Here is a 22,254-nt window from a genome sequence, read left to right as displayed (position 1 = left end):
CGTGCAGGAATGGGCAATGAGCGCTGCTATAGGTCTGGGTCTGACGCTGGGTGCCCCTCAGTCAGGGTTACCCCTCACTTTTGAGGCCGACTTCAAGACCTTAGAGCAAAGGTTGTATCCCTGATCGTAAGGACCCTCTCAGGACTCACCCACCCCTGACAGAAGGCAGCCCCGGGTCTGGGGCGGCTGGAGCAGAAGCTGAAGATGAAGGCGAAGGGAGCAGTCCAAGAGGAACAGGAGGAAGACGAGGATGAGCTAGGTTAGAGGGTGTAGACAGATCACTCCCAGGAGCCGAGGCGGGCAACTGTGGCGACACACCGGCTGAGCAGGAAGCAGAAAATTTTGGACAAGGAGCGAGGGTGAACGGACAGTGAATGTCCTTTTTAAGGCTGTCTCTTACATTGTGAGAGACAGCCTCTTCTCTTTGCTTGCTCTTTTACAACAGCTCGTCCGCCACTCTTTCTCCTCCTCTGTGCTCCTCAACGGGAATTTCGCTGAGCACAAGAAGCCGCATTCACTGATCTTACTATACAGGAATCTGTCGCACATGCATTGCGCACACGTGTGCTTGCGTGCTCCCATAATTGCCGCTAGTGGAAGCAGAACACTGTTCTTAGAAGTAGACACAGGCATGGCATTAGCACTTTGAGAAAGTCGACTCTTTCTGCTCCGCCCGTTCTTGGTACACTCAGTATGTACTCAGTGTTTTGGCATCCGCAGCATTATTACAAAGGCCTGGTAGCAGAACAAATGGCTGTAATGATTCATCATTCAAGTGCAATACAAAAGCAACAGCTGCTTTGCCGGTGTGGTACACTGATTTGTAAAATGATTCCATTTTCTTGGAAAGCTGCATCAGAAACTAACCCGTGTAACCTTGGGGAAAAACAGATCTGGAAAGAGCAATGTTGACCGCTTTATGTTACTTTACTGTATTTTGAACGTGTAATGAATGTATAACAACAACAGTTTTGCAATTTAAGGCCATGTACTGTGGTAGCTCATTAAACAAAACGGTTTTTCTCCCTATTAAATAGGCCCATCATTTATATGATCACATTTTTTTAAGCAGTCATGTCGATAGTCCACAGTCTAAAAACAACTCTATCACATGGAGTTGTTTATTCGTGCATATTTGCCATGACATGTTGAATTAGGTTGTCAATGTGATGCCTGTGTCTGCTCCAGACCACTCCTCCCCAACCCCACATGCATACAGATACGACATATTTCCTAACCCGTGGATAATAGCCTTGAATATCTGCGCCAATGTATTCAGAATACATTATCTAGAAAACAGTGCTTTTAACTCTGGGTAAAAATCATTCTCTTGTGGAGATACAGAGAGAGACTTGAACATGAACATGCACTAAAAAAAACAGAGAGAGAGAGGAGAGAGAAAGGAAAAATCCGAGCTTGCATGCATTCATACAAACAGTGAATACAAAGAATTCTCGGGAAAAAAAAAACACCAACAAAGCCACAAACCTGCATTGAAATAAGATAACAGCTGCCGTTGCCTCGAGATACGCTGTTAATGCTCAAAGAGGACTCTCTCCGTTTCCCGCTGGACTGACCGCAGTCTGACGCATGTTAGAACTGATCCGGCTGTGACCCAGGATTTACACAGTAACAGTTGGAATTTCTTGTTGTTGTTGTTTTATTTGTTTTTTGTTTGTTTGTTTTTTTAAACTAAAGAGTGTGCTGTGCCCATGAGCAAGGAGACTGGATATATGGAGTAGTAAAGAAGTGCACTACACTGGGCGGTAGAAGAACGAATGTTAGAGAGAAGCACTGTTCCACCTCGGTGATGTAGTGGTGGTGGTGTGATATGCACCGATACTACGCAGTCCTGCTTCCTACCTGGCTGTTTGTTTGTTTGTTTTATTGTTTGTTCTTTTTTCTTTGGGTGGGTGGGTAAATTATTGAATCAATCTTATACAAGCAATTTATGCTGGCTTATTGCATTTGCACTCAAAAGAAGGTAAAGAGCCGAGACGCCGAGGGAGGTAACGTGACCTTTTTAACTGAGAGGCTGTAACGGCAACACCTGAAACGAGTCTCTCTGACAATGACTGTTTCTACGTTTGGAAGGGGGGTGGGGGGAGCAAAGCAATGTCCAACAGGGACTTTAAAACCTGCATTCGTCATACCTGATTTCTTCTTTTGATATCTGTTTTTTGCACACAGCCTTTCTTCATTGTGCAATACATAGATCTTCCCTGTATCTTTTTTTTCCCCCCTATCAGCAAACGAAAGCACAGAAAAGACCGTTCATTTAAGTAAAAGAGAAGCCACCAACATTTGGGGGAAAGTGGGTTGTGTTAGGTTAATTTAAGAACTGCCAGGCTTAGTACTAATACTATTCTCAAAATATATGCTGTGCCACTTCATGAGCGGGGCCAGAGTAGTCTCTGTTTCTGCTCTTGTTTCAGCGTCTGTTAGGGGAATTTTTTAAGATGGCCCTGCTCAAGAAACACAGGGTTACGATTGCACTAGGTAGTAACAAAAATGTTTATAGCGTGTTTATTTTCTTTGGGAATAAGTGCGATCTGCCGTAGATAAAACAAGACTGTGACACGATGGCTGGGATGATGGATGAATGTAATCTGTAGCACTGCTGTGGTGAGGGTCCAAGCTTTGATTTGAGTATAGTAAATTCTTCAAAATATGCCATAATATAAAATTAATACGACTGTGAGGCTGGGTGGTGTTTAAACCTAAAGCTTTATTGATATAGTGATTTTTTTTTTCAAACTGCGAACAGGTCTTCCAGTGTAGTGAACATCGTTATGTGCAAAACTGAGCAAGGTTCACATGCAGTGCAGGCTTTTTTTCCCCCTCTGTTTGATGTTTTTTTAACACAGAGATTTTGCAAATTGTACCTTCATATCATATGTTTATGATTCTTACAGGTTTTTCTCACAGTAAAAAAAGAAAACAATATTCAGATTGTCTATTTGAGCCATTTAAATGTCTGATCACTTCTGGTTATGCCAGTCAGAGTAACAAGACTTGAGAAATGAATATGTGTAGCCTTTATTTGGAAAATATAGAAAGTAGCTGTTAGAGCTTCAGGAAAAAAGAGAGAGTGAGAGAAACCTTTCTACTCAGTTAGTAAACTGGACAATGATTGTGATATTCTTTGTATTTAATATTTCTCTCTGTGTGTTTTTTGTGTAAAATAAATCTTTGATTTTGATCTTTTTGAATAGGAGGACTTTCGCAGAGATACTAAATACATGGGGAATATGAAATCAGCTGCAATTAAAATAAAGCAGTAAATAATAACGGGTGGGAAACATGGATATGTTCCACTGTAGTATTAAGGGGTGTGGGAGCAGTGCCTTAGACTGTGAATGTGTGGGTGTGGATGCATGCCATTACTTTGTGTTCAGAAGCAAACAGGGACCAAGGATCTACTAAATATAGCCAGATAACACTTTTTTTTTTCGCCATTTTCAAGTTTAAAATTAAAAACTAGTAATCTTTTATTCTAATAAATGATATTAATAACATAGTCATTTATTCACCTTACATTCTTGCTTTATGTTTTCCATCATGTTGGCTCACCAACCCAGTATTACATATTTACAGCACAGCTCTCAAGGAATCTGGTTGAACACCCTTGGAAGAAATTCAAATGAAATCTCATTCGTAGTATAGTCAAGTACAGTCAAACCTGTTCATCAGTTAGTCATATATAAGGTGTGGCGGGCTTTTGTTGTTGTTGTTTGGGGGGGGGGTTATTTTTCTTTTTTTTTATGCACGATTTCCTTGTCACGCGCCGGCTTTGACCAGCTCATTCACTTTTTCTGCCCCGCTGCAAAGCAAAAGCCATCAAAAAAAACCCAAAACAGAACAATAATCCTTTAAGACCGCTTGGGGTTTGATCCTTTTCTTGTGCAGGGTAAATGAACGATGTTGCACTATAAACGGAGAATGTCATGGCTAACCCTTGGGAAGATTGACGTGGCCAAAAGAGAAAAGTCCAGTTACATGTATGTTATGTATCGGACGTGTTTCTCATTTATATCAACTTTTTGTTTTTCTTGGATGGTTATTGAATAGAGGGTATTTTGTTGCAAATAACTTCTTCCTCACTTTGCATCGGGCTCTGCTCACCCCCACACGGACACTGTAGTTTTTTGTTCCAGTGACTGGCTCATCATGAAAAACAATACATTTATATGCAAAGAGACACTTGTAACATAAAATGCATGCCATTCGCACACTCACCGCAACCCAATGAAACCTCTGATCTTTATGCACCATGTATTTTATGCTGAATAACTCTTGTCACTGTTAGTAAACAAAGATCGAGGTGTCCTGTGGTGAGCAGGGCTGGATTTTTTTTATTATACAACCTGGCCTTTCGCTGAATGTTTGCATAAAGCTGAATTTCTTGTATTACAGCAAAGTAGTGACAAAGAGTGGAATACAGAGACTAAGTACACAGTTCAGTGTGTTCACAGCTCAGCACACTCAGAAGAAAATGCACTGAAGGTTTGTTTGTGTATTTACGTGTCCTTGTACATAACGCCAGCACTTTAGAACTACTTGGAAAGGTGAAAGGAAAAACACTGAGAGCAACCGGGTGTTAGGCAAATGAGGAGTAAATGCAACTTTTAAAGCCATGTGTTCAGAGCGCTGACAATCAGAATAGGAACGAGACCCAAAGTGCACTATGGGACATATGGTATGACTTGCTATGTGCTCTTGCTGTTTGCTTTGTCTTTCTTCAGCTTGCTTCGGTCTGTGCTAGCTTCCTTTCCAGAGTGGAGGGACATGGTGATGTTATCTCCAGCCTTCTTGGTTATAAGTGTGTCTTTAAAACCAGGACTGAGTCAAACTTTGGTGCTTTGCAAACAGAGCTGGACACGGACCATATCTGTCATGCTCTGGTAAGCATGTTCTGGACGTGGTCCTGAGCCCAGGTTTTGTTGATAACCCCTTTGATGGACAACAACCCTACACCGATCATGGTAATGTTCTTCACTATCAGCTGGGTTTGGATCAGGCAAACTGGGATGGGACAATTTCAGTGTTGATGCCGCTTTATGTTTCAAATGAAAAAGATGTTTATGCGCCTTCTGACTCAAGCATCAATAATATATACAACAGAAATGCAAGTTGCCACTTTTGATGTAATCTACCTTTCATTCCCATCATATTTGCCATCACCAGTTTTAAGTTGTATAGTCCAAGAGTACCCAATTTCTTTAAATGCAATACAGAAAAATCTGCTTTCTAATAAAAGTCCTTACTTCACCATATACTGTCTTTTGTCTCTCTTTGGATTTGGCAAAGTACCTACAAAAGGATGCACTTGAAATATATTTTTCTCTGGAAGTTGTGATTTATTGTAGATCTGCATGGCTTCAAACATGTAAGTAATGAGATTTCAGCAGAAAGAAGACAAATTAGTGACAATAATAATTCTCACTGTCTGTGCCACAGAGCTGTGAAATTCTTGTGTCATTAAAATGGTGTTAAATTTTGCTGGATGAGTCACTGGAGTTCCTTCAAAGATGAATGTAACATACAGTATACAGCCAGTTTTATTTCATGAAGGCACAGGTTTAGAATTGCAGGCAACCCTGGATCGATCCAAATCAACCAATTAACCTAGGCATTTCATCTATGATATAAATATTTATATGTGTGGGGGGGCTCTTATTAAGCTACCCCTCATTCTTTCAATTTTTTAAAATTTATTTTGCTATGAAAATGAGAAAGACTGAAGATGCAGCAGTTTATTGAAACACGCATGATTATATGGTATGTGAGGTGAAAGAATGTGTTCAACTCTAACAAGATTGAAAGTCAGTATTTGGTATGACTACTTTTATCCTGGAACACAGCCTGAACTCTTGTAAATTCTTGAACTAGTCTTCAAGGATAGCTCTCCAGGATCCTTAAAGGACAATCAGAGCTCTCATTTGCTGGCTTTTATTCCATTCCCTGATAGCCACCAGTCCATTTAGATAATTTATGCTGAAGCTTCGAACAGTAGAATTATAGATTAACTATTAGCCAACACTTATAAGTTTTGGTTAATCGCTCATGGAAATCACTTTGTTGGTGGAAAAAATGCTATTCTATTACTGTAAAAAGTGTGACCTTTTTAATAGTAAGTTAAAAAAAATGCATAAAAGTTATGTTTTTGTATACACACACACACACACACACACACAAACATAACTTTTATGCATTTTTTACTTACTATTAAAAGGGTAAAATATATACCTATAATTACATCTAGATAAATCAACCTTTAATTGCAACTCTTAAACATACTCGACTGTATGAGCTCGTGTTCTCTCAAGCTGCTCTGGTATCTACTCGTCATCCTAGCTGGTTTTTGTTTTTTCTACGGAAAAATCCCGCGGCGTGTGTTTAGTTGTCCTGATGTAGCTAACCAAAACTTTCTGTGGTACATACTAGCAAGAAATAAACGAACACAGCAGGTCTTTTGGAAGAAAAACCCTCAAAATTTTACAATGAGTGACGATGCGGACTCCCCTCCCGAGAGGGAAATGAAGGTATGTCTCTGTTAAAGTTGACTTGACCGGTTAGCATGTGTAAGTTACCGTGTCAGTTCATCCTTAATGTAGTGGCTAGTTTAGCTAGCTGGTTAGCTAAACAAGCCACTTGTCGTGGGTATGTTTTCTGGTTTAGGTATCCTTATCCTCACGATATTTACTGAACTGTAATGACTACTTTGATACGATAAAACATTAAAGACTTTCACAGCGGTTTAAAAGCGTTTCAATTAAAAGTAGTTACTGCAGTTTTATTCATGCCATATTTTAGCCCGCTACTTAGGGTTAGCACTGTAGCCGGTGTGATGTTGTGCTTGTAAAGCTAAACGCCGCTGTGTTGGGTGGATTCGTCCTATTAAATTAAATCCATTTGTAAAATAACGTGTTCTAACACACATTGCATTTTTTGTTTAAGTTTTATATATTGCTGTAACATTACAACAAGCCTTGCACCGATAGCTAACACGATATGGTAACGTGTTAGCATAGTTCTAATTGAGAGGCATTACAAACATTTGGCTTTGAGATCACCCTTCAGGCTCACCAGCTATCTTGTCAACAGCGTTTATTTAAAGTGTGTATTATTCTGTCTCGAAGACGCTGCGTTTGCATTTACCGAAGTGGACCCACAGTTGTTAACAGTTCATAATAGGTCACCATGAAATGAAAGTGTTTGCCTTTCGTTTTAGGATTTTCAGTTTCGTCAGATGAAGAAAGTCAGAGTGTTTGACCCCACCGAAGATTTGCCAAAAGGACAGATCCAGCCTCCTTGCCATCTCAAATAAATATGGCTTAACTTTTGTGGGGTTTGACAGAACTCTCAAGGTGTACTTAACTCGAGATATTCTGGCTGCTGATAAAGGTGATGGCAACTCCAACGAAATAGGTATGAATACACTGCCGTTTTAAATAGTGCAATAATGACAGGTTAAAAACACAATGTTGTCATGACTGATACACCACATGTTTCATGTCATTAATAATTTTTGCTGTTTCACTGTCCACTAACATCTTCCTCCCTATTTTAGTCAAAGGAATACCAGCACTGACTGAAGTGACCATGGAACTAATTTTGCACCACGTGGCTCTCAGTTGTGATGAGCTCACACTGTCTGTGTGTGGCATGTCTGAGGAAGCTGGCTTGTCGCTCACATTCTATGATGTCCGCACGTTCATGAACAAGGTAGTTATTTCAGTCTGTCTACCTAATGTGCTAACACAGTCGAACACCTGTTGCCAGATTTCACCTTGTCTGTTAAATGTAATCATGTTGTCTGATATTTGTTTTAATTTGCATTCCTTGCTTTTCCAGGGAAAACTACAGAAGCTACCATTTGCATCCCACCAGCCAGCTGTAGCACCTGACGTCTTAGTGCAGGACCTGAAGTGGAATCCTGCGCAGGTGTCTGTGTTGGCTGTCTGCCTCTCTGATGGCACTATAATGATTTTGGATGTTACTGACAGTGTCAATGTGCAGGCCAGGCTGCCTTCTTCAAGTGGAGTTACCTGCAGTGAGTGACACTCTTGACATAATTGCTAAATTTATCTGCAGTCCATATCGCTGATGTGGTTCAGTAGTTGTTTACTTGCTTTGTTTACCACAGTTTGCTGGAGTCCAAAGGGAAAGCAAGTTGCAGCTGGAAAAATGGATGGTACAGTCACACAATATACACCAGTAAGTTATAATAATAAGAATTTTGAATTAAAAGCAAATTGCTTAACAGTCTTTGGAAGCTACAGGAACAGATTTTTCTCCTCTGTTCTAAAGGGACTGGAGGAAAAGAAAGTTATCCCATGTCCACAGTTCTTCACCCCTGGCGAAACTGTAAAAGGTAAGGTAGCCATACCTATGTATATAAAATTAAATTATGAAAATGGTCCATACACTAAGGTTTTTATCTTGGTGGTGATAGATTAGTAATTATTATGATTCCAGAAAATATTTCAAGTTGTATAGGAAAAGGAGGAGCTGAGTCTTGCTGTTTTGTTGATATTCCAATGTCTTGTCTCTCTTTCCTATTTGTCTCTCACAGCTGTGGATGTGCTGTGGCTGAAAACCTATGTGTTTGCAGTAGCATATGCTGCTGGAGATGGCTCACTTGAGACCCCCCCTGAGCTAGTGTTGATCTCACTCCCCGTAAGTATGCCAGGCATCGTTTTTTAGATAGATTTTTATTTGGGTTTATCAGGTTTAACAGACTGGTTCTACGGTCGAACTGCTGATCAGAGTATGAAGCTCAGTTAAGACCATTCATGGGTATTGGGGGAAAAAATCATCACTGCAGCTCAGTTATGGAGAGTTACATTTATTATCCACATTTTCATCTTTTACCAAACTTGAATTTTCCTTGCTTGCGTTTCTAAGTTTTATCACGTAAATTTTAAAATTTATTTATTTATTAGTAACTTGACAGTGATAACAATGTAAGTAACAGAGTTAAACACGTGTATCTAGCAGATTAGTTATTGATCTGTGAAGTGTGTGAAAAAGATAATCCAGGTTCAAACTGTAACAGTTCAGTTTATACTTAAAATATAAATGCACAGCAGTTTTTAAACATTGTTTACAACCACATTTGTGTATTTATGCTTGACGTAAATACATTTAGATTATGGTTAGGAATTCATTAGAGCTGCTTTTAAGTCTGAAAATCTACAAGTCATTTGATCACAGTCATCTTTATTCAGAAATATTCACATCATCCCCACATGAAGTGAAAGAGAGCAGGAATGATCCAGCAAACTGATCATCAGAACATCTAGTTGTTCATCATTAGTGTTTTATGCCTCCAGAGCTTTATACAGGTTTTAATAATTAAACAGGGATTAATACAGAAATGTTTCAGTGCAGAGAAAATGACCACAGAAGAAAAGCAAAGAATAACAGTGTCGATTGTTTTCAATGGTTGCCATTGGCAGCCATGAGTACCAAAAGAAACTTCACAGCATTTTTGCATACAGTATTCCTGTATGCCTGGCACAAACAGTCTGGAGGCATGTGAGTGCAAGCGGGTCAGTCAGTGGAGACATTTCTATGACACATCTGTGAAGGAACATAGATTTCCAGATGGTAGAAACAAAGATTTAAAACAAAAAACTTGCTTATTCCTATGAATCTGTGATATATTTATTTATCTATTTCTTAGGCTTCACTTAGGTTTCAGTGCATGTAGTTCTGGTGCTCTGATGACATCACAGCTGTGCATGCAGTGACCAGTGCTTTGACCATAATTGGCCTTCTGTGCTTTCTTTTCATATTTACACTACTGTGCAAAAGTCTTGAGTCACCAGTCATTTCTTCATATTTTGCTTCCAGTCAGCTACACTTGTAGTTTTTTTTTTTTTTTTAAATGATAGAGAAAGCGCTATGCAGGCTCTCTGAAGGTATTTCAAGGTTTTTCTTTGGACATTGGCTGCTTTTCCACTATTTTGTTTTTTCCTGTCCAGTCCTTGTATCTGACCATTTTCAGAGGAATGTGTTTGTGTGTAAATTGAAAAAGGCAACACTGTATCAGTCATGGATTGATCTCCTCAGTGCCCATTAACAGTGTGGGATCATCTTAACAGACAATTTAACAAAATGCAACCAACATCCAAAGAAGAGCTTTAAATGGCCTTTAAGCGACTACTTAACCTCCTAATACCTGAACTCTTCCATGGCATGCATTTTTAATTTCTCTTTGATATTTGGACTGATTGGCACCTGATGAATGTAAAACCAAAGAATTACCAGATTTTTTTTTTTTTTTTACTTAATTTTTGTTTCTGAGAAAATGAGATCCACATATGAGCATATTTGTTTAAAATTTCAGTAGAACAGTGGCAGTATAATGTCCTCGTAAGTGGATATCAGGCCCTTGTAGAGCAAAATGTAGTATTTTGGTCTAGACAACCCAAAATGTGATGTCCATATTTATGGACGGCAGGTCCTAGGAGGTTAAAGAAATTACAAGAAAGACTACATCAGAGAGTTCAGGCTGTGATGAAGAATAAAGGTGGTAATACCAAACTGTAAACCTTCAAGCTTGTTAAAATTGTACAAAGTGTGTTATATGCTGTATTTCCATTTCTGTTTGCAGATGTTCCAATAAATTGCTGCACCTGTTTTGCATGGGTAGCTCAAGGCATTTTAACAGTGTTAATGTCCAGTCAGTTTTATTTATAAAGCTCAGACTTGTATGTGTGTCAGACAGCTTTACAGTCTGTATACCAAGACTCTTGAGGCCCACTCATCCCCCTTAAATTTGTTTAACAGAAAGCAGATTTAGCACAAAAAACCCCAACCCTGAGACACAGTTTGATGTCACTGGCTGACAGGTTAATGCACATAAATTACTGTATGCATATTGGGGTTCTTTTTCTGTAATTTTTGACATAAATTACAGTGCTACTGAAGTATGCCACTTCTCTACTCTAGATTTATTTATTTATTTATTTTACAGAAGAAGGATGAGAAAGTGGAGCCAAAGTTTCTGAACTTTGGTGAATTTGTTTTTGGAAGCTGTACGGAGCGTCAGCACCACTACTTCCTCAGTCACGTAGAGGACTGGTAAGACTGATCCCAACTGACAGATTTGCTGCAACAGTGACCCGAAAGCCTGATTACTTATAAGCTAAAATGCATTGTTTATGCCCTGAAAGTTTTGCGCTTTGTTTAATGTTAAGGTCATGGTAAATTGAAGCTTTGTCTCATTGATTTTATTGTTTTTCTTTCATCCAGGGACCTTGTGTTTGCAGCATCAGCAGCTTCTATTGAGGTCAGCGTCATTGCCAGACAAGACGATAAGGTAAACGCTAAAATGTGTGAAAACGTTTTAGGTTTGTCTAAATGTAGAGATAAATGAAAGTGGTCTTGAATGTATTGTCATTTTTCTACTTTGTCTTTACATCTGTTTGTTTTACTCGGTTAAAATAAAATGCTTCCAAAAAATCGAGGAGGGTTGCATAAGTGTTACAGCAGCTTCTACTCAGTCACAACACTTTCCTTCTAAATAATTTAGATTAGCTAAGCTCCCACCAGGGCAAATATCCAATGCTTACCTGACTTTTTTGGTGACAGTTGAGCAAGCTTGTGCTTTTGCTGAAATTTTTATCAATTAGGTAAACCAATAGTTTTATCTGAGTGCTTCAGCGTTTTAGTGAATTAGACTTGATGCTTTTAGAAACTGTAAATACCCCCCGCCCCCCCAAATCTATTAATTTTCCTTGGATTTTGTTTGAATACTTACTCTATGTAAATGGTGATGACCATGCCTTATTTTTACCCCTTTTAGATGTGGGAAATTTGGCAACTAGAAGATTCGAGCAGGGCTGAGCTTCCAGTGACTGAAACAAATGAAGACACTTTGCCCCTTGGCTTAGCTATAGACTACACCAGCCAGCAGGAAATCCACATAAGTAAGTGAATATGACTTTTTATGCATTTAGTTGCTTCACTTGTTTTTGTTTGTTTGTTTCTCTTTTTGTGGCATTACCTTCATAAGGACTTGGGTTATGATTCATGTTATTTCAGAATATATCAGACTTGTTGACTGTGTCAAATAAGCATGACCAGTCTGCGTACAGTACAATAAAGGTGATCTGTCTGTGCTACAGTTGTTGACAGAAATACTGCTGTCATTTGATTGAGCAAATGTTAACAGACATAACAACTGTAATGCCTGACTCAATGGAATCCCAAAAAACAAAGCAGGGTTTTAAAAAAATGAGTAAATAAAAAAAAAATTGTTACAATGTTGTTGTCTCTGCTTAAAGTCACTTTGAAAAAACAAAACCTTGACCTCATCTGGCACCTTGCCACGTAGATGTACACCTTTCACAGTGCTGGTGCTAGAAATGAGACCCAACACAGTGAGATTTATAAATATCATTAAGGATAAGTTTAGTGAATAATCATGGATCACGATTTTGACATTTTCGATCATGGTAGTCAAAGCTTCTAAGAATTTGGATCGACACTGTTGGAAAAACGTGTGGATTGTGTGGGAAAAGTAATGCAGCATTTTGAACACTGGCGAAGCAGTGCAGTGTTAGTGCTCACCATGGATTTATTGTGTTTACGCTGTGAATCTGGTGATCAGTAGTGAGCTGTCTTCTAACTTGTGTGTCAGCAGAAAACTGTGGAAATAGATGGAAGAGGAATTAATGACTCGATCGCACCATAAGTCAGCAAAACACAGAGGCTCGTGTTAGTTTCGAGTGAATTTCTTTTAGCAGAGACAGGCGCATTATATTTGGTTGACTGTGGTGGGCGCATAGTTTCTAATTCTTTTTTTCTTCTTCACCAAGACACATAGTGGCAGTCTCTTGTTAAAGAATCAGACAGCTGCGGTGTGAAAAACATCATTCAGCCCTCTTACCACACTCTAAAGATAGGCGACGGTGCACGTCTCCTCTGGCACCAGACAAAAGTTAATTTGGTCATTTTTAAGTTTAGTTTAATTTAATTTAGTCGGTGTTATCTCTTGTAGCGCATTCCCTTGCCTTTGTTTCAACTTTAAAATGTTTTCTGGTGAGAAGTCCCCTAATGAGCCAGTGAAGCTTAAATCCGTCAGGTTTCTGTGTGCATACAGCATTCACTGCAGTGCTGTATTGCAGCATGTGTAAAGAATAGTGATAAGCTATCGTCTCAGTACACTGTTTTATCTTAACTGGCCCAGTCTGCCAGACATTCACGTAGAGCTGCTGTTGCTGTCTAGTCACATCTCTTCCTGTTCGCTCTACGATTCCCTCCCTCCCCATTACGGGGGAAAAAACCCCTGCAATTTGAGCAACATTATGACATGATTGTAGTCTGATCAAAACCTTGATCTAAAGTTAGACATTAGGTTGGAAAAGCAAAGGGAGAGTAGGAGGGAGTTATCTGTAGGGAAAATGCACTCATTAAAATGGCTCACACAAGCTAGAGGACCATAACAAACAACAAAGCCCAGACAATCCTGTTGCAGAATGCTGATGAGGTTTGCCGTGTGCCTCTCCCGTCTGTTCGCTCCCTCTCACCCTCTCTCTGCTTGCGTCTCTAAAGCTTTCAAACTTTAGTTTCATAACAGAAAAGCATTAGATACAGTTTTTTGGGGTGGGGTGGGGGTGTATGCTTTCTTTTTGTCTAAAACTTTAAAACCGCTTCTTCAAGTGTATTTCTTGGCATTTTATTTGTCAGTGTGGGTGTGTATTTGTGTGTGTACATTGACACTGATTATCATGCATGTAGCTCATGGGTCAAATAGGTGCAAAGTCGGTGGATATTCAATTCAATTCAATTTTATTTATATAGCGCCAAATCACAACAAATGTCGCCTCAAGGCGCTTCATAGATACAGAGAAAAGCCCAACAATCATATGACCCCCTATGAGCAAGCACTTTGGCGACAGTGGGAAGGAAAAACTCCCTTTTAACAGGAAGAAACCTCCGGCAGAACCAGGCTCAGGGAGGGGCGGCCATCTGCTGCGACCGGTTGGGGTGAGAGAAGGAAGACAGGATAAAAGACATGCTGTGGAAGAGAGACAGAGGTTAATAACAGATACGATTCAATACAGAGAGGTCTGTTAACACATAGTGAGTGAGAAAGGTGACTGGAAAGGAAAAACTCAATGCATCATGGGAATCCCCCGGCAGCCTACATCTATTGCAGCATAACTAAGGGAGGATTCAGGGTCACCTGGTCCAGCCCTAACTATATGCTTTAGCAAAAAGGAAAGTTTTAAGCCTAATCTTAAAAGTAGAGATAGTGTCTGTCTCCCGAATCCAAACTGGAAGCTGGTTCCACAGAAGAGGGGCCTGAAAACTGAAGGCTCTCCCTCCCATTCTACTTTTAAATACTCTAGGAACAACAAGTAGGCCTGCAGAGCGAGAGCGAAGTGCTCTAATAGGGTGATATGGTACTACAAGGTCATTAAGATAAGATGGGGCCTGATTATTTAAGACCTTGTATGTGAGGAGCAGGATTTTGAATTCAATTCTGGATTTAACAGGAAGCCAATGAAGGGAAGCCAAAACAGGAGAAATATGCTCTCTCTTTCTAGTCCCTGTCAGTACTCTTGCTGCAGCATTTTGGATTAACTGAAGGCTTTTCAGTGAGTTTTTTGGACATCCTGATAATAATGAATTGCAGTAGTCCAGCCTGGAAGTAATAAATGCATGAACTAGTTTTTCAGCGTCACTCTGAGACAGGATATTTCTAATTTTAGAGATGTTGCGCAAATGGAAGAACGCAGTCTTACATATTTGTTTAATATGTGCGTTGAAGGACATATCCTGGTCAAAAATGCCTCCAAGGTTCCTCACAGTGTTACTGGAGGCCAAGGTAATGCCATCCAGAGTAAGAATCTGGTTAGATACCATATTTCTAAGCTTTTCAGCGCCGAGTACAATGACCTCAGTTTTATCTGAGTTGAGAAGCAGAAAGTTTGTGGCCATCCAAGTCTTTATGTCTTTAATATTATATTAATATTAATATTAATGACGCAGTCAGAAAAAGTAACACTTTTCATGCACTCATGAACAGTTATACTTGATAAATACAGTATTTTTAGATATAAAACGTGGTCATAGAGAAAACAAAGAGGACTGTGTGTTCAGTGTACTTTTTTGGCATTTCTGAAATGACTAGTATCAACTCTGACTAATGCATCTTTAATTTGTGTCGTGAATAGTCAGTTTCGTTATTTGAATGGCTGGTTTAGACATGATTTGCCATTTTCTCTGCAGCCCACAGCATACTGCAAGGCTTTGGAAAGGGCAAGAAAGTGGGTGTGAGGAGCAGAAAATGTTTCAGGGTTTGGCGAGAAGAGAAAGGCATCTTACTCTTTTACCGAATTACGAATCTTAGGACAGTCGTCTCTGTAACTGACTGGAGTATCTTTTTGAAATGAAGACTGGATACTTTTTTTAACCACTAGAGGGCGTAAAGCTCCAACTTCAGTCAGATAACTATAGCGCGAACCTACTGTCTTAATACTCAAATGTTCTTAAAACTTTTAAATATATTGTGTGGAAAACTGCTCAGTGTCTGACTTTGTTTATATCCAATCTTTCCACTCCCATAAAGCTGATGAGAAGACCTTGCCCCCAGTGCCCACAATGCTAATGCTTTCCACAGAGGGATTACTTTGTCCATTTGCTCTACTCAACCTCAATCCAGGGGTTAAGCAGCTAGTCGTGGCTCCTTCTAACCTGGCCTTGGAAGGGGAAAGACTTCCCAAACTTGGTAAGAAAACCTGTCAATTGGAACGATGTTTGCCTAACATATTTCCTCAATGTCCTAATAGATAATGTGTTGATTGCATAGTGTTTGAATTGTTACAGCTCCTCCTTTGGGGATTTGAAGTGACTATTTGTGCTATTTTTTTTTTTTAAATTAAAGTAACTTATATTGTACTGTGTATGCGACCGAAATGCACATAGATTTGTCTCTATGCACAGCTCGGCCAAAATGTCAGGGAACACAGAGACTTCCACAAACCAGTGCCGGCTCCTATGTATTTTGATGGATTAATTTGAAGTTTATGAGAATGCACCCGTTTGTTGGAAGACATAATTACACACTAATCAATGTACATTTGTGAGTACAGCATTCTTTTTTATGTTAAATAAACTAAACAAAATGACTGACTTAATCTTTAAGGAAGCAGATTTTCTGAATATATCCCTCTTGTTAATTCTGATGTCTTCTTTATGTCTTTAAATGTTTGATAGCCTTAAACTGTGTTCATACAACCACTTAAAAAGCAACTGAACACAAGTCATCACATGGCAGCAACTCAGTGCATTTAGGCATGTAGACATATTGAGCATCAGAATGAGGAAGAAAAAGTGATTTCAGTGACTTTGAACAGGGCATGGTTGTTGATGCGTGTCGGCTGGTCTGAGTTTTTCAGAAACTCCTGTTCTACTGGGATTTTGACACACAACCGTCTCTCAGATGATGCAAAAAAAGGCAAAATGAGCAGCAGTTGTCTGGGTGAAAATGCCTTGTTGATACCAGAGGTTGGAGGAGAATGGCTAAACTACTGCGAGCTGATAGGAAAGCAGCAATAACTGCTTATTATAACCAAAAATATGCAGAAGAGCATCTCTGAATGCACATGTTGAACCTTGACGCAGATAGACTACAGCAGCAGAAGGTCATGGCGCTTGCCAGCCCTGTCAGCTGAGATACTGAGCCTACAATTCACACAGACTCGCCAATATAGGACAATAAAAGATCGGAAAAAATGTTGTCTTAGTCTTAAGTTTTGCTCCAATATTCAGATGGGAGTGTTGGAATTTGAGTAGTTCTCAACCCAGTTCATCTCTTTATTACCACAGTACAGCCATCATCTGCTGGCTGCTTCCAGCAAACAAATTTCCATGTGACAAAACTCAGATAATCTCCACCTGATTTCATCTGATCTCTTGAGTTCATGTACTCAAATGGAATCTACAGTCACCAGGAGAGACTCAGTACAGTATTTTACCATTGGGATGTGGAGGGTTTGCAACATAATTTGACAAATCTGCTGCAACTGTGTGATTTTTGTCATTTTAATAATATGGGCCAAAATCTGAGGAATTTTTCTGGCATCCTTTTCTAAAAAAAAAAATAAAAAAAGACAAAAGTAATTTTAAAGGCAAAAAAGGTCCTACCCTGGATTAGCAGGTTGTACCTAATATAGCAGCCGTGTAGTGTATTGTTGGTTCTAGTAATATTTAGTAAAGAGTTTATTTCTCTAATTTTTTTTGGTTGTTTTCCACATGATGTTCACTGACATTTGTTAAATGTGACCAACTGTTTTTACCATGCAGTGAGCTTTTACTTCATTCTCAAGTGCCTTCTATTCTATGAACAGCTTTTTTTTTTTTTTTTGGTTCAGTCTGGATCACTCGTAAAGGGGTCATTTCTGCAGATACCTTTAAAAACTGTCAGAAATGTGATTTTAAAAATGTTTTTTCACCTTTCCACTTTTTTTTTTTTACTAGTAGAAGCTTGTGCTTGTAGACAAAACTCTGCTTAAAATGTGATGAGATCAAATGAAAGTAATCTTTGTTTGTTTGTTTTTGTTCTTTCACAGGCTCTTTGGCAACCCAACCACCCAAAATTGCTGCCTCAATCCCATCTGCCACAGCAGCATTTCCAAGCCTTGGTCTTACTCCAGCAGCTGCTTCCAGTTTTCCATCCCCTGCTACTTCTTCTGCCGCTGCACCATTCAGCATTGTTCCAAAAGCTCCTGTGTCATCGGCAGCATCAGGCTTCACTTTCTCCATCCCAACTACCTGCTCCACTTCAGGCCCTTCAGCTTTCTCCCTGGGGGGTTCTGCACCTTTTGGCTCAGGGTCATCCGGCTTCTCTTTTGCTTCAAAACCTCCCTCTGACACTCCCTCTGCACCTTCAGCTTTTTCTTTCAACAACCTTTCTGTCAAACCATCAACAGCACCAGGTCTAACTCCTCAGAGTCTTGCTAAACCATCAGCAGCATCAGCTCTAACTCCTCAGACTCTTGCCACCCCTGCGTCCCAGTCTGCAGTGAAACTGAATCTAAATGACAGGTACTGAACTATCACGTGTTTTTCACAGTATTAGTCCTAAGATGTTGATTTTTGCTTATATGTTTAAAAATTGGTCTGCTTTTTCCAAAGATTTTCAACAGTGGAGACTACACAACCTCCTTTCTCCTTTAACTCCCCACTGTCCAAAACGATTGCCACGACTTCCAGTAGTTTAAATGCCCCTCCTTCTTTAGCCAGCAAACCAGCAGCTATTTTAGGTAAGAAAGTTGTTGTATTTAATGTATGTAAATTTATCTTGTAGTTTTTCTTACAAAGGTCCTCTTGGAATTTTAATTGCAAATGCATGTTGTCTGTTGTTCCAAATGTGTATCAGCTCCAGTGCATCCAGTTCAAACCAGTGTCTCTCCAGCAGTTGTCCAGAAACCTTCTCCTGCTGTCCAGAACCGTACCCAGGCTCCACAGGTCTGATCTCTTTGCTACGAAGAAAGTTTACTGTTCTTATATCAAATAGTTTTCTTTCAGTGATGTGGTAGACTTTTTCAATAGATTAAAAAAAACAACAACAACCTTTTAGTCACAATTCACCAATGACACAAAATGATGATGATGATGATTGGTGTTAAATTTGGTCACTCCCAAAGGAGGTGTTGTCAGATAGAGCCCTGGATACGTAAGCAATTAACTAATTGCAGCAAAAAATATATTCACAAATCCTAAATAAAGTAACACAAAACAAACTTCTGTTTAACTGTGCAGTAACTGGTTGCTACTGGCAACAGACTTCAACTAAAACAAAGTGAAACCTACAGATTAAAAGTAATATCAGATGACAGGGATTTTGATATTTTTTTTTAGTTCAGACTGTTTTTTGTGTTTGTTGCTAATAGTGAAAAGTAACTTTTGATATACTTTTCATGAAAAAGCAGGCCGGTGTCAGTGTGAAGGCCCTGGAGAAACAGCTGCAGCAAAGGAAAGACTCTGATCCCATCATGGCTGGCATATTGGAGGAGGTGAGACATATCATGTACTGTAGTGCCATGTAGCAGTGGTTTGTGGGGGAAGAAATGCTGGTTTTGTCGCGTGAATGCTTTAAATCTCTAATATATGGGTTCTTAAGCCTGTAGAGAAAAGAAAGTGATAAAATGAAATGCACCATATCAAGTGTGGAACTCAATCAGAATGCTTTTTAATTATATAAACTAACAAATAAATTATATAGAGAACATATAATACTTATACCAAATACATAATAAATAAATGCGACTGAGCTGGAGGTAGCAGAGCTGAAGGTGCTACAATTTTCACTGGGAGTAACCAGGAGGAAGAGGATTAGAAATGAGTGCTAGGGGGGACAATTCAGGTTGAATGTGTTCCTGACAAAACTGTCCAGTATATCCACTATCTCACCTCTGCACATGTCCAAAGCATCTCAAAGGATGTTGAAGACAGAGCTGCCAGGCAGGAGGAAAAGTCCTCAGAGGAGAATTATAGATCCAGGTAGGGCTGTTCGATATAACGATATATCGGATCACGATATATAAACGTCTATCGTTTCATTTTACGCTATCGTTTGTTTTGTGGTGTCGCAAAATAAACTGTTTACGGCAATATTTTTTCATGGTTTTGATGGTCACTGTAGTGGCTATATTAATTAAAGTTCTCTCTTTCTCTTATATTTAATATAACCACACTACAGACGGACAAGCGCCTGTTTTTATGCGTTGTTGTTGTTGTTAGCAACAACGACTGTAACAGCATTGCGTGTCCGCTTGTTTATGTTCCACATAAACCTTTCACAATAAAGCTCAAGATCTTGTTGAAAATTTTCAAAATAAACTGAATCACGTGAAAGAGCAGATTATTTACGGATGAGAAGTAAAAAAGAGCCGCCAGGTGCTAAAAAATAAACCTTAGACTCAAATGTTAGAACAGGCTTTTCCCCGCAGCACACCGTGTAATAAATACTCACAAAGAAAACGGCGGCCTTTACAACTTATGTCTAAAAATGTATAGTTTCATGCATTGGTTAAAACACTCGACTCCAGCTACATGACGCGCAGCTGGAAACACTTCCCGCAAGACGAGTTGCCCGAGATTCACAGAATTTACAGAAAATGTTACATTTTTGTGATTTATATCATTATCGGACGATAGAATTCTTATACCAGGATATGAGATTTTGGTCGTATCGCACAGCCCTAGATCCAGGGCATCCAGAGCGTTGGTGGGACAGAGTCACATGCTAGGGACAGGGTTAAATGGAGGCAGATCATCTGCTGTATGAACCTGTAAAGCAGCTTGAAGAAAAAGAAGAAGAAATGAATACATTATTTGTTTAATTGAGCTAAGTTGTTTCTTGTGTTTCGGGTGCTATAACACAGTAATTTCCCAACATTTGGGATCAATAAAGTACCTTCTTATTATTCACATTAATGTTATATGGAGGGACAAAAGATAACAAACAAGTACATATTAATGCCATTATTTTATAAGGATGCATCCGATTAATTATGTGCAATAATGTGTTTAGATAAATAGAGCAATAGGCATAGGTACATTAGTTGAAAAGTTATATCACCAGCTTTAATGGTGCAGGTGTCTAGTTAGTAACTAGTTCCAAAGACTTAACATACAAAGTTGTAGGATTTACGAAAAGGTAGTGGACTTTCTTCAGGACACCACATGTGGTGTCTGGCAGAACATTACTAAACACGTCTCTGACTTGCCATCAGATCGCACACTTCCAGAAGGAATTGGATGACCTTAAGGCACGAAGTGCAAAAGCTGACTTTAAGGTTGGTGCTGATGAGGAAATGAAGGAGTTGAGGAAAGAGTCAGAAGACCTCCATATTTTCACCCTGGAAATCAAGGAAACTACAGAGGTAAGACAATGATTGAAACACTGAGTCCTGTCCACAGACTGTTCTTCTTCCTTTTAACATTTGATGTTGAGAAAGCCAGTCAAAATAATTTCGAACAACCCTAAATTCTGCAACCATAAGACTTCAACCACTGTGACTTTAGAGTCCTGTCTGAAGCAGTGTTTGGAAGGTGGTGTCACTCTAGGTTGATAAATCATTTAAAACCTCCTTTCAAGCCTTTTTGTGTGTGTCTGTAATCTTTAGTCACTCCATGGTGACATTGGCACACTGAAAACTTCGCTACTGGAAGGCTTTGCTGGGGCAGAAGAAGCCAAGACCCAGAGTGAACTGAGCAAAGACAGAAATTACAGACAGCTACTTTACAAAAAGCCTCTGGACCCACGCAGTGAGGAACAGCTCAAGGTGAGAAATAAAAGGACAGATTACCCCAAAATTGTTTGCATGAATTGACAGTTTTAAGGTTTTACATATTCTTATAAAAATAATCTCCTTCATCATGTATATTTGATCTTTTCTTCATTTTTTTTTTTAATTCAGGAGATTCGAAGGCTATACCAGTATGTTATGTTCACTGTGGAGGATGTTAATGATGTCTTGGATGTGGAATGGGAGAAACACTTGGAGAAGAAGAAAAAGCAGAAGTGAGAAAATGGCAGATAATCCCACCAGCAGTTTGTGTTGTATAGAAAGGGAGAATAAAAAATTGGATGGAGTATAATTTGTTATTAAATAAATCTCTTTACAGACACATGGTTGTGCCTGGACGTGAGGGTCTGTTCACTACACTGTCCAACAATCTGTACATCATCAACCAGCAGAAGAACAGACTGGACCAGCTGGTTAAGGAGCTCAATTCACTACGCCTCTACAGCAAAACAACCACTCCTGCTATAAGTCCTGTGACAGCAACGACAGCTAGGTAAGGCCTGGCTGCAGAATGTGGGGGGGAAAAAACAGGGATTTAAGACGAGATTAGGAGTTGGTTATGTGGGGTAGTTTAAGGAAAGACTTTTAAAGTTTTACGTTAATCATTATCTATGGTTTATACGTCAGTTTTTAAGTTATTAAAAAGGGTTTTAGTCAGCTTAAACATCTTGTATGGTAAAGAATGGTTCCAAGCAGCATTCCTTATAATGTATGGATGTTCTCACGCTTCCATTTGCTCCTTTTGGATAAAAAACACCATGTTTTTGTGTTGTTCTTAGTTTGGAAAATGACCTTGAGACTTTAAGAGATGCTCTCCTGAAAACTAGGCTGGACCCTACCCCTTCTAAGACCATATCTCCAGGTATTGATTTTTTTTCCCCCTACAGTCTGCATAAAAACAGCACAGGATATATTT

At 39.3% G+C, this 22,254-nt stretch overlaps 1 protein-coding gene across 1 annotated transcript in view; it reads left to right on the top strand.

The window, feature by feature from the left end:
- The first annotated feature begins 6,272 nt into the window (after window positions 1-6,272).
- The window catches only part of LOC146514193 (nuclear pore complex protein Nup214-like), a 51,646-nt gene continuing 35,664 nt past the window's right edge, over window positions 6,273-22,254 (top strand). The window contains 21 exon segments of the mRNA XM_085168924.1: window positions 6,273-6,545; window positions 7,235-7,294; window positions 7,296-7,431; window positions 7,574-7,728; window positions 7,858-8,056; window positions 8,150-8,220; window positions 8,314-8,377; window positions 8,579-8,682; window positions 10,988-11,094; window positions 11,266-11,332; window positions 11,819-11,942; window positions 15,593-15,751; window positions 17,595-18,069; window positions 18,160-18,287; window positions 18,404-18,492; window positions 18,957-19,040; window positions 20,763-20,912; window positions 21,156-21,314; window positions 21,450-21,553; window positions 21,658-21,831; window positions 22,118-22,200. Coding sequence (XP_085025050.1) covers window positions 6,309-6,545; window positions 7,235-7,294; window positions 7,296-7,431; window positions 7,574-7,728; window positions 7,858-8,056; window positions 8,150-8,220; window positions 8,314-8,377; window positions 8,579-8,682; window positions 10,988-11,094; window positions 11,266-11,332; window positions 11,819-11,942; window positions 15,593-15,751; window positions 17,595-18,069; window positions 18,160-18,287; window positions 18,404-18,492; window positions 18,957-19,040; window positions 20,763-20,912; window positions 21,156-21,314; window positions 21,450-21,553; window positions 21,658-21,831; window positions 22,118-22,200 — 2,929 coding nt within the window. The 5' untranslated portion in view covers window positions 6,273-6,308.

The sequence above is a fragment of the Neolamprologus multifasciatus genome, chromosome 7 (assembly GCF_963576455.1).
Source record: "Neolamprologus multifasciatus chromosome 7, fNeoMul1.2, whole genome shotgun sequence".
Lineage (NCBI taxonomy): Eukaryota > Metazoa > Chordata > Actinopteri > Cichliformes > Cichlidae > Neolamprologus > Neolamprologus multifasciatus.
The sequence above is the reverse complement of the archived record's forward strand: the minus strand, read 5'-3'. Positions and strand labels throughout refer to the sequence as shown.